This window comes from Melitaea cinxia, chromosome 1, assembly GCF_905220565.1.
Source record: "Melitaea cinxia chromosome 1, ilMelCinx1.1, whole genome shotgun sequence".
NCBI lineage: Eukaryota > Metazoa > Arthropoda > Insecta > Lepidoptera > Nymphalidae > Melitaea > Melitaea cinxia.
Genome location: NC_059394.1, coordinates 14,730,436 through 14,743,856, shown reverse-complemented (window position 1 = coordinate 14,743,856; position 13,421 = coordinate 14,730,436). Strand labels below are relative to the sequence as shown.

Below are 13,421 nucleotides of genomic sequence, written 5' to 3'. Positions count from 1 at the left end.
AATTTCTATTCAATTTAAATGATTTCACATGTCAAGCACGAGACTTCATTTAAAAAAATAATAATCAAAATAAAGTAACACACGTCTGTTTTTTTTTTTTCGAAGTTGGTTAAAACGATTAAACAACAATAATTCATACATTTGATGACTTATATATATCTCTGATTTTTTTAAGGTTAAATAGAAACGATATTTATTCATAGAGAAATGACATTTTTTACTATTCATATACTCGTAGATATATACCTAATACCAGCTGTATGTATCCAATAAGAAACATAGTGCTGTAAACTGTTTTTTTGCACTTCTTTTAACATCAATTGTATTTTATTCTGTAAATAAATAAATAAATAATGTATATATGTTGTTGTTTTTTTATACTCACAAGGTTACTCGTAAAACTTGTACCTATCCTTAAACTAATACGCGCGGAGTTAGTTACAGTTAACAAACAAGCCTTCTATTTCAGGTATTAGTGAAACCGCACATTTTCTTATTTACGCTGGAAAGATTATTTACTAATAATTACACATATCCTCAATCATTCTCCCGTCTACTATCTCATAACAGCTTGAACAAGATCAACAAAATAACCTAGAAACGAGTTCAATACAACCTGAATATTTAATTTATCTAAAGCTATCGTTTCTATCAAAGTATAATAAACTTGTAATTGTTTCACCTCCAATTATAATTACTGTGCTATTTACTTAATTATCGACGGATCTATATATATAAAAATTTCGTGTTACTGTGTATGTTAGCGATAAACTCCGAAACTACCGAACCAATTTTTATGAAATTTTGTAAGCATTTGTAATTTGATCCAACTTGGGAGATAGGGTAATTTTTATCTCAATTGGTCCCGGAAAGTGACATTGCTATCGGTATGTAACTCCGAAACTACTGAACCAATATATATCAAATTGTGTAAACATCTGTAATTTGGTTCAACTTGGGAGATAAGGTAGTTTTCAACTCAATATTTGTTATTGCAAATTAGATGTTTATTATACGACTTTAGTGTGTATTTATCGGTTAGTTCTATCCTAATAGATAGCAGTTTGGCATCTAAGTTGCAAAGATATCCGGTAGAGGGCGTTGTATTTATATTTCTAGATTATAGATGGCGCGTTTGAATATAGAATTTAGATATATTTTAAAAAAATTTAATTATTAAACCACAGCAACGCGTGGCTGGGTCAGCTAGTAATAATATAATTTATATAACAAAAATATATAACAGGTCAATCATGACGACAAACTCATAAACACAGGAATTACAAGTAAGAGGTTTTTCCCTAATGAGCTTTAGCAAAAAACACTGCTTAATACCCGCTCAAGACAAATATTTATTATAGCCCACACTGATGCGTGGTTTGATTTTAGGTTGTCTTTTGTTTACCTTTCTTAGAAACCGTTGAATGTCAGACGATTATTTATTTATTATCTCTACTAAGCAGCGTCAGTGGTTTTATACGATCCCCCCCCCCCCATCTAGGTATAAATGGCTCGTCCAATTGGGCTAATTTATTTTTTTGTATGTTCCTTAAGGCCCACGGAGGGTTTTAATACTAAAAAAAACTACATAAATAAAAATCTATTAACTTTGCCAGAATAAACTCTGTCCGGGCTGCTAGTTATAAAATAAGAATCAAAACTAAAATAACTTTATTCAAAAATATTAGGTATATTTTCATACCACGGGCCATATATCCTTATATCGTTTCTTAAAGAGTAAATTTAAAAAGTCTAAACTTTATACCTAACACACAATAATCGTAATTATGTCACTTAATAACAAAAATATTATTTTATTTAGAAAAAAATGCCAACGAATGTCAACACAACACAAATAAGTAAACAAATCATTTGCTAATATTTGTTATTTTGCAGAAAATACTGGCGTTGACATGTGAATAGACCATTATAGAGACCAATTTATCTAAGAAGAATTTAAGTCATAATAATTGATAATCATATTTCATTATTTACTTGTAAATGATATGTTTGTCAGATACTTAGGTTGATATTTGTTAATCGCAAATATACATATACATGTACTGAATAATTAATTTTGTATTTTTTGTAATTGAAAACAATGGAAAATTTATGTACCTACATAATTATAATTGATCTTGTATACAAAATCAGTCATTTGTTTAATTTCAAGACATTTAAATTGCAGAAATAGCACATATGATTTAACAAATATCAGATACAATGGAGTAGACAAAAATCTATTATTTCGATGGCTCCTAAGTATACTGAGTCAACTCTACTTCTAATAACTTTATTTTTTTGTTACATGGGTAGATAGGAAATGAAGTAAATGTTATTAATATCTTAAAAAAATGAAATAGTCAAAAGTTGTTAGTTGACTCAGTATACTTAGGAGCCATCGATTTATTACTGTTTAGTAAATACATTGTCAAACTTACCGATGAAATTGTAAAGAGCAGGTGATTATCGCAACTCACCATAAGTTTTTGTATAATGACACGAACGGTGCGACCAAAACTTGATAACATAAGTTGTATCCAATGCTCGCATTCGCGCTCAGTTGATTCTGGCCAAGTGTTCGAGAAAAACCCGTTTTTAATAATCGTTTTTGAAAAAATTGATTAACCATTTTATGAACGAGTAACATTTACAGAGTTAAGATTTTACGCGGAGTAAACTGGAAAGAATGTTTTTCTAAAACTATCAAACTACTCTAAATGATGATGCAATACGTTATTTGATGTTAATCCGGTTTTTACTTAATCATGTTTAAAATTCCAAAAAATACCATATCAAAAACAATAACATTTTAACTGACTCCAAAAAAGGTGCTCAATTCGACCCTATTTTTTACGTGTGTTGCGGCGTAACTTTTGACTGGGTGCACCGATTTTGATGATTCTTTTTTAATCGAAAACACCAGCTTGTCATGAGGTTCTATTTAAATTTTATTGAAATTTGACCAGTACTTTTTGAGTTATCTCTGATAATGCGTGATTACTTAACTATTTTTAAAGTTCCATACCTCGCAAGGAAAAACGGAACCTTTATAGGATCACTTTGTTGTCCTTCTGTCTATCAAGACCCTTTTTTCTTAGGGACGTGTGGAGGTCTAAACAGACTGTATTTAGGCCGTTAGTGTATTAGCGTTTCTTTTGAGCGTATACTTTTTCTACTTTCCTACATTTTTCTGTAGATATGAACTATACTTTTTATTCCTTTTTAATAACAGGTCGATAACAAACACTTAGGTAAGTATTTTGTCAGCAATGTCTTCAGCAAAACAATTAGATATATTTGAGTTTTGTTTGCAACGTTTTTATATTATTTTTTATAATTTTAAATATTTAGCTGAAGGGTCGGTGAGTCAGCAGTTGTCCAAGTGGATGCAATAGCACGATCTATTAGACAACAAATGCGGTCGTTACAGCACGTTACACCGTGAAACAGACCACCTTCGCGGACGTTTTTTTATCAGTTAAATGTTCCCCTCGGCCTACGCCCCCCACGATGGACCGATCACATCGAAAACATCCGATAATTTGAATGAAAAAGCGTAATAAGTCGATTAGGCCAGCGATACCACCCGGAATTACGCAAGCATTACACCGATACGCGATCTTGGTTAAGTAGAAGTAACCATTTATATCTATGTGTACGTACATTTTTTGTATGATTTACGTTAACGGCAAATATAACCTTTACAAGCAAGTTTTATTGTTCTTTTTATACGAATTCTAGTTTTTGCTAGTTCATCCGTAATAACCAGAAAGTCCTTATAATTTGTAAAATATTTTCTATACCTACCTATGTATTTTTAAGTAATAAAACAAAGGTTTATATTATTCCATTTAATATACCTACTAAAATTATAACAATGAAAACAATATTTACATAAATGTATTGCTAGTACCTATTAAAGTAACAATAAAGCTAAAATAAATAACAATTCTTTGTTCCTAGAATTGACATGACTGGCGATTTTTCATGCAACATTTACAAATATGTTTCGAAAACAATATTTACACATTCTATAATAATAGCAAACATTTCATGACATAATAAATAATCTCGTATTAAATATTCTTATTTAATTACTATTTTTATAAATATCTACAAATGAGATCACTAATATTAACGCTACTTGCACAGAAATACTCCAGTGCGAACAACTGTGAGTCCGACATTAATTAGTAACATTTAGGCCTCCCGTCGCGACTCTGCGTAGCGTACATAACACTATACTTACGAATCCGATAATTAAAAATTATACTCATTTACAAAACATTTTCTCACGATTTCTCGATATATACATGTCACAATTTAAACAATAAATATAATGAAACAAACAATCCAGTTCATATTCAATTATTTTTTAATATTTTCTCAGAAGCTGAATTTTTCTATATAGTGTTTTTTAAAATTAATTCTGTACTTACAACCTAGCATTGCACGAGATATTGGAGCAGTTCGCGAGAGACCGATGATGTCACGCTACCGGCAGCGGCGGCGGCGGCAGGTAGCACGGGCGCAGAACGTGCGCCGCGGCCTGCAGTAGCTCAGCCTGGTACCGCTGGGCCGCTAGTACGTACGGTGACGGCATAGTAAACTCTATTCGCGGCATCGCTTGGACAGCTTGCATCGCAAGCAAATGATTTGGAGGAGATGGAGAACCGCGTGGAGGCTCTGGCTCTAGCAAAGCGTCTATAGTGAACGCTCTTCGTGGTCTTTCTCTTGGTAGTATGGTGACTGATGCCGTCTCTGGCAGCTCGGCGGGTTCGGGACTCAATTGCTGGCACATTGGCGGTGTGTACAAACTTGCAGATGGAAGAGGAGGCGGAGGTGGTGGTGCACCTGCTTGACGCGCCAGAAAAGCTCGGTTGAAACTCGCAAGTGCTGCTAGTTCCGCATTTAAATTGTCTTTCTCACCTTTCTGAAGCTTGAATCTCTTACGGCGACGCAGCAGCGACCCGTTTTCGAACATGTCGAAAGCCTGAGGATGCAATGTCCAATAAGCGCCTTTTCCGGGACGATCTGGCCGTCTCGGCACTTTCACAAAGCAATCGTTGAAGGAGAGATTGTGTCTCAGGGAGTTCTGCCATCGCTGAGTATTGCGTCGGTAATATGGAAACCGGTCCATAATAAACCGGTATATTTCGGACAGTGGCAACATGCGCTCCGGAGAGCTCCAAATCGCCATAGCAGTCAGTGAAATATACGAGTAGGGTGGTTTTTGATCACCGTAAGATTCACGCGACGGTCGCGGCATTGTCACTGACACCAACGACCGAAACAATGTTTTAAGAAACAAATTTAAAGAACTGCACAATGATAGTCACGTCACTTCGATACGAGGTGTCAAAAGGAACTGAGGCGAGGAGAGCTCGCTGGTCGACCCGCCCGTTCTGTAGGGGCCCGCGGAGCGCCCCTCTTTTCGCTTATGATTGGTCGACCTGTCGGCCAATAACGTACGCCCAATATCAGGTATGATGTCGGCTTTTGCTCCACTAACAAGGAATTTAAATTGATATTATGTTTATATTGCCTCCAAATATCTTTTGTGATGACACCGCTTTTTATTTAGCGTATGTAAATTACGGGGATACAGAAAAAGAGATTTGAATTATACACCCGATTCGATGTTGAATGTAAAAAAGGTCTCGCCATTATAAATTAACTGCAACGCTGGCAGTATGAAAGCTCAATATTGTTACAGTGAAATATAGCTTTTATATTTCGCTTGAAAACGATTTGCAAATAGGTATAATTTTATAACGACATATTGTAATCCATACTAATAGTATAAATGCGAAAGTAATTATCTGTCCATCTGTCGGACTTTCACGCCAAAACTACTATACCGATTTAAATGAAATTTAGTACAGAAATATTCTATAGCCTGAGAAAGGCTATTTTTAAATGCAAAAAAAGGGGTGTAAGGGGTTGAAAGGCGGGAACGAAAAGTTGTTTGTAAGTATCGTCATTTTTAGAGCTAGAATCTTGAAACTTATTTTTGAAACTGTTGATCCGATATAAATAACAATAAAGACATTCAAAGTTTGTTAAAATTTTACTCTCAAGGGTTTAAATAACAATAGGGAATAGAGGATGAAAGTTTGTATGAAAATATGGAAGGTTTGTGTGAATGTCTGATATGTTTGCGACAAGAGACAAAATATAAGGCACATTCTGATATCCAAAATAAACTAAAAGATATATCCAAAAAAATGCTGTCCAAAAACACTATTTCATGCAGACAAAGTCGCGGGCACAACTAGTTATTTATATTTTAAGTGAGGAAAATATAAAGTTACGAGAAAAAAAAACCTTGATTTAAATAAGTAGTTCGGGGTCTTTAAAAAAAACAGGTGAATATAACATAAAAAATAATATCGTGGTTGGAACTATTCCTACACGTAGTTACCTAAATACTATTCCGAAATACCTACTTAATATTGTTTATTATTATAAGAATCAGTCCGACTTTATTATCTTAATTTCATATTCATATACCTATACACACACCCACACACACACACTGTACACACACACACAAACACACACACACACACACACACACACACACACACACACACACTTTAGCCGATCGCAGAGCTGGACAAAGGCCTCCCTAAGTTCGCATTTTTTATACTGGCTATAAGATTCTTAAGTAGAATACCAAAATAATAACTTTAATCACTTTTAATTACCTATACACACACACACACACACACACACACTGTACACACACACACAAACACACACACACACACACACACACACACACTTTAGCCGATCGCAGAGCTGGACAAAGGCCTCCCTAAGTTCGCATTTTTTATACTGGCTATAAGATTCTTAAGTAGAATACCAAAATAATAACTTGAATCACTTTTAATTACTTAAGATCTAGAAATAGATAAAATGAGTCGTACCTATTGTTCTTATCCAGACTTCCACCACTTAATTTGTTGAGAGGCATTAATTTATTTGAAATTTTACTGTATTTCTATGAGACCAAAATGTTAGTCATAGTAACCATAGCCATAAACTATGCCATATTCTTATATAAAAAACGACTATTTTTTAATTCTGTATGACTGGATTTTTCCATCAGATCCTGATAATGATGACGTATCCCACACATACAAGACCATTGTTCTAGAGAGATATAAATTGAAGAACTATGTACCTACTTAGGTACCTAAGTACTTAGGTACCGAACCGAGCCGAACGTAGAGCCTCATCCTTTTTTAGCGTCGATAAAAAAGTCAAACTAATCTTAACTACAAATCACAATTATAAAGTAAAAACAAACTTAAATAACGAAATATGTATTTGTTATCGTAACGTTAAAAACGACATCTTACCTACTTTTTTCACAGAGATATTTGAACTAAATAAGACAAAAAAAATCGTTTACGTAACATTACAGTTTTCTTTACTTTATTTGTTAGATTTCGTATTATATAATGACTCTACGATTGCGGCAGTCTTTAGTACCTAGTAGTTTTAAAATATATAGGTACTATTTTTGTAGTATAACTAATTGATAGTGAATTGAGAACTTCCTTATTTTAATGAAATCGGTTACAAAGTGAGATTTTAATGCTTTAATTGACATCATTGAGACACCGCAGGAAATTATCCTGCTCAAACATTTGGAGCAGGCCGCCTGGAGAAGTACCTCTGTCTTACAGAAGATCACAACTAAATAATTCTGCTTTCAATTAGTATTGTTTTCCTGTGGTTACTTACCACAGACATAGACCAAGACATAGACCTAGGCCTGAGCTTTTGGGGAAGTCAGACGTAGTCAGTCGGACACTAGCTTGCGATGCTTCTGGTGTTGCAGGCGTCTATTGGCTACGGTAACCGCTTACCATGAGAAAGTAAGAAGAAAAATAATTTTGAAACAAAAGGCAACCAAAAACACAAAATCGAGATTTTTACAGGTGTGTTACAAAAATAAATATAAGAAATTTTTCAGTATCTTTTTTCATCTTTAGCTCTGCTCTAATTGTGCATCAATCGGAACCGATTTTCACCAAAATTTTTGTAACAAAAAATTAGATTGGCAAGTTTTACTCATGAATGCCTGCATTAGATATCTAGATATCTACTACCTACTTTATGTTTAAAGAAAATTATTAAGATAATTTTTTTGTTTTCTTTTTGTTTTTTTTTTTACTTCTTAGTTGAACTAACTAGTAACAATGTAAATATTTAAGAGCTATTTGCAATTTTATATTTTTGAAATACCCAACTAATTAAAAATTATGTCAGCATAGAGAATGGATAAAAATTAAATAATTATCTTATTTAGTATGTTAAAAATAAATCACGAAAGGGTTGGCTGGAACATTTCTGGCCAGGATATATTATATTCGGCAACAGCCATTCAAACCAAACTTTTAGTAGGAAACTCAAGGACAACAACTACAAGGCTGTAAGATTTATTCAATAAACATGTTGATGAAAGTAACTAGAACATTATCTATACCAATAAATAAAATTACAGTGACTGTTTCTAATATTAAAATAACCGCTTTTTATTAAATGCATAGCTATAGATCTGTACACGGTAGGAACATATCCCAAAATAACATTTTTGTCTGTCTGTCTGTTTGTTCCGGCTAATCTTTGAAACGGCTGGACAAATTTTGACGCAACCTTCACAGGCAGATAGCTAATGTAACTAGTAAGGAGTAACTTAAGCTACTTTTATTTTAGAAATTTATTTATTTTATAACTCTGCGAACTGAACAATAAGTTTTTATTAAATTCCACGCGGACGAAGTCGCGGGCATAGCTAGTATGTTAATATACCTGTTTATTCCCGCCGACCCAGTAGTTATGCCAGGAGAATAATAGACAACCTACATTTGCATTTTCTACAGACTTTATACTATCAGCAGGTATTAAATTTACTCTTTAAATCGTAGGTGTACTTTTGAATATAACAAAAATTTTCAATTTTGGATTAAATACAGCCTGGCCGGGAATATTTTATTAATTCATTCGTAGTTATTATTTTTCTAATGTACTAAAATAAATATAAAATATTTTAGACCATTGTGCAGATGGGTCAAGCTCGTTACTAGTTCGGATCTCCTACTAATAGAATAGCATTGTTGTAATTATTAGTAAGTATTAATTTCAAAAATACTGTCAAGACTAGTTTAAATGTTTTACATACCTACTCATTAATAAATTACAATTTAAGGATGTAGTTAGTAGCCTTAGGTATAATGAACCTCATAAATCTTGTGACGATATTTGAAGTAATAAAAAATATTGATAGGTAAGTACATTGTGTGAATTCAAAATGGTACCTAACGATTGTACCATATGCACATTAACAGGTTTGAACACATTCAAGGAATATTGTTGTTTAATTGAACATTTCTAAATGCTCTATTTGTGTTGTGAAAGTATGATGCGTTCAGTGAGATATAAATCAACATAGAGTAATTTCAGGTTGTTTACTAAGCGCAACTAATTTCAGGTTGTTTTACTATGCTAAGAAGAAAATATACGCATACTTATTAACATAATGTGTTATAATTTAAATGCAATCAAAACTTTATATAAATTTTTCACAAGCTTTATTTTTATTTAATTAAATTTATATAGGTACCTTAAAATTAAGCTTATCTGTCAAGACGAGCCGCTAAGCCCATGATATTAGCAACAACTAAGTTTGCCTTTAAGTGAAAAACAGTTTAACAGCATTAAAAGAAGCGACTCTAAAAATTCCATATACCTTTTCATTTCACGAAACAATTTTCCTTGACAAGATAAATATAGTAGACCAGTGCTTTTAGCCTTTAAAAATGGAAAAAAGTGAAAAAAAATTATAGAAGGATGAAACCCATTGGAAAAGGAAGAGCATACAATGAAAATGAAAGGCAAAATAAATAAGGGCGATCTGAGGTCGGGAAGTGATGGTAGGGAGAGGGGGTTTACAAAGTTGTAGGTACTAAAAAGATATACATCTTTTACATTTCCAATTTTTTCACATAGCCTCAAAATTCAGATGAAAAAAACAAAAACCCAAGTTTTTGGTTTTTATTTTTATCTTTTACAAAATTCTTTATTTTTTACAAAATTTCGTGAAAGCTTACTTTTTATGTCCCAAACAAACTATATATTTTTTTAGTTTAAAATATTTTTTTCACCTTAATTTGACCTCAAACAAAGCACCCTCATTGTCAATCAAAAATTCTCACGTCGAAATATCAGCCTTCTTTAAAAATTCTATAGATCTTTTTTGAACGTATATTTAATAGATTCGAATTTATTTCTGCAAAGTAAAGAAAATACTTTTCTAAGATTTTTAACTAAAAGAGGTTACCGACTTAATTGATTATACAACAACAACAAACTTATAATACTAAAAAAATGAAATGAATAAATTTTATTGTACTTATTTTTGGATTTCCAAAGGCTTGTTGCTGTTTCCATATATTTATTTTTAGAAATTTAATTTATTTTATTACAATATAACGTTGTGACTCCTTTAGCAGAACGACTACTGAAACGATATAGACGTGAAACACACTAATCTGACAAGATGTAATTACTAAGTTAAATTTTGATTAAGCTATTTTATAACAAAAACAATAAACAATTGAAGTCAAACACATCCTGTCAAACACAATCCTCCCGCGTGTGAAAATATAATAATTGAATAACCAATTGCACCTGAAGACAAAATAGTTTCAAGCCAGTGTTGATTCATTGTATGTATACTTATTAACGGTCTCTCTAATTACAACAAATGTTTTCATTATAAAAGCAAATTAATGTGGGAAATAATATAATTGCTTGTGTAACCAACGAAAAATAATAGCAACACTAGGTATGGGTAAATTAAACTGACAGAAAGCACGACATCATTTTTAAATATAATCTATAATAATAATAAAAAAAACGAAGTTCGTAATTGGAAATAATATTTTATCGATACAATATCTCGGACATTGTCTTGTGAAATATTGATGAAGGTAGTAAAGGAATATTTCGTGCGAGTAATAAGCGTCTTAAGGGTAAAGTAGTACGGTTGGTTATAGACACTAGTGTCGGTCGACATTACATAGGCGTGTTTATCGACATGCGGGCATAGTGCATGGTGCGAGTGCTGCGAATTCGTCACGGATGCTTATCGAGCGGGCAGTCGATAAAGGCGTGTCGATGTTTTATTATTACAGAGAAGCTCTCGGTAATCATAAAGCGACGCACTGCTTTCGTCGATCACACGGGACTCATTACCCGTTTGATGTTTATCTTCTAAACTTAATTTATTGAAAACATTATAGGGTTGTAATCATTTTTTAATGGCGTATAAAGTGATTTTTTTTTAAAGAGTTTGGATGAACAAAATAAAATAAATAAAATTTCGATAAAAATAAATGTGTTTCTAAATCTGAAATATTGATAAAATAATTAAATTGAAGATTGTAAATAAAGAAAGAAGATCGTAAACTATATATATAATTTACGATCGACATAACATTTTAAACATAACAATTTTAAATAACGTTGACTAGCCCGTTGGCGCAGTTTGTAGTGACTGTACTTTCTGCTCCGATGGGTGTGGGTTCGATTCCCACCCCGAGTCTGGGTGTAATATAAATATTTATTTATATATTTAAAAAAAATGTAGCTTTATACCAGTCGGCTGTAACCTGTACCACAAGAATTAAGTTACTTTAGGAACAGACGACCGTGTGTGTATTATGTATATATTTATTTATATTATTACTAGCGACCCGCCCCGGCTTCGCACGGGTGCCATGCTGATACTAAATATACTAACAGAATGTCTTTATTTATAGTGTGAAGCTAGCTTATAGCATGGTTATTAACATAATAACAACATTCAAATATGCGTTGAAGAAATAAAGGTTCACTGCTCGTTCCCCGTAGGTGATAGCGTGATATTATGTAGCCTATATGTTGACCCGACTTCTTAATAATATTCATGCCAAATTTGAAGTAAATCCATGCAGAACTTTTTGAGTTTATCCCGGACATACATACAAACAAACAGACAAACAGACAACAATTCTAAAAACTATACTTTTGGCTTCGTTATCAATTGTAGATCACACCCCAAATATGCTTTTAAAAAAATATTCAATGTACAGTTTTGACTTTCCTACCATTTTATTATATGTATAGATTATGGGACTGGATGTCACTTGACCCGCTTAATATGTAATATATATATATATATATATATATATATATATAATATATATATGTAACAATATATATATATATATATATATATATATATATATATATATATATATATATATATATATATATTATAACAAATACTTATATAAATAATATAGTAAATTTACTTATACTTACATATGTATATAAATATAAGCGGGTGGAGGAATACGCCTCGGCAAGGAGATCAAACGGCCGGGGGTTAGGGCTTGTAGGCTGAGAAACCGGCGGACAATCCTAGCTGCGTCAAGTAATATCGCCTTCTGCATCCTGGCTGCGAACGAACCGTCCCGGATCTCCAGTTGCCTCAGATGGTGAGCGAGGCTAACCGGGATCAAACCGTTGGTAGATATTATGATAAGAATGATTTCAGCGGATCTCACATCCCACATGTCGACAATGTCGTGCGCCAGATCCAGATATTTACGTTTTTTCTCAGTTTCGGCTTTCACGAGGTTCTCGTCATGTGGGATGGTGATGTCCACTAAAAACACCCTCGACCGTGCCCTGTCCATCACCACGATATCAGGCTTGTTCGCCAGTATCACCCTGTCTGTGGCTATAAGCAGGTCCCAGTAGAGCCGGACTCCGTCGCGTTCGAGTACTGGCACCGGTAATACGACATACTCTGTTCCAGGAGACCGTACATAAGAGCAAGCTCTTGGTGGAGAATGTTAGCCACTTGGTTATGTCTGTGCAAGAACTCAGTGTTAGCAAGCGCAGAACAACCCAAAATCACATGCCTGCGTGACTCGCCGGGATGACGACAGGCTCGACAGAAGTGGGAGTGCCATCCTTCAGGATGTGCTTTCGGTAGTTGTTCGTCTTAACTACCTGATCCTGTATTGCACAGAAAAAACCTTCAATTTCCCCAAAGAGATCGCTGAAACGCAGCCACTGCTCGGAGGCTTTACTGTCCACGTGAGGCGCGTGAAGCGCCTTGTAGAACCGTCCATGCAGCTCCTTCTCCATCCATACAGTCTCCCGGTCAGAGGTGCTCAGTATGACCGATTTCTGCCAATTCTCTTTGGCCAAGGGGGGTCAGTCCTTTGTCACACACTACAACGTCACCATGCAAAGCACTGTCCCGTCCTGTTTCAAAGTAGGCCCTGAGGCTGCACACCTCGCGGTTATACATGTTCTTAGCGCTTCACATGCCTCAACCACCACACTTC

At 33.8% G+C, this 13,421-nt stretch overlaps 1 protein-coding gene across 1 annotated transcript; it reads right to left on the bottom strand.

The window, feature by feature from the left end:
* Nucleotides 1-4,360: 4,360 nt before the first annotated feature.
* On the bottom strand, nucleotides 4,361-5,272 carry LOC123670065 (fork head domain-containing protein FD4-like). Its single transcript, XM_045603577.1, has one exon. The coding sequence runs from the start codon at nucleotides 5,270-5,272 to the stop codon at nucleotides 4,493-4,495; it is 780 nt and encodes a 259-aa protein (XP_045459533.1). The 3' UTR covers nucleotides 4,361-4,492.
* Between the last annotated feature and the right edge of the window lie 8,149 nt (nucleotides 5,273-13,421).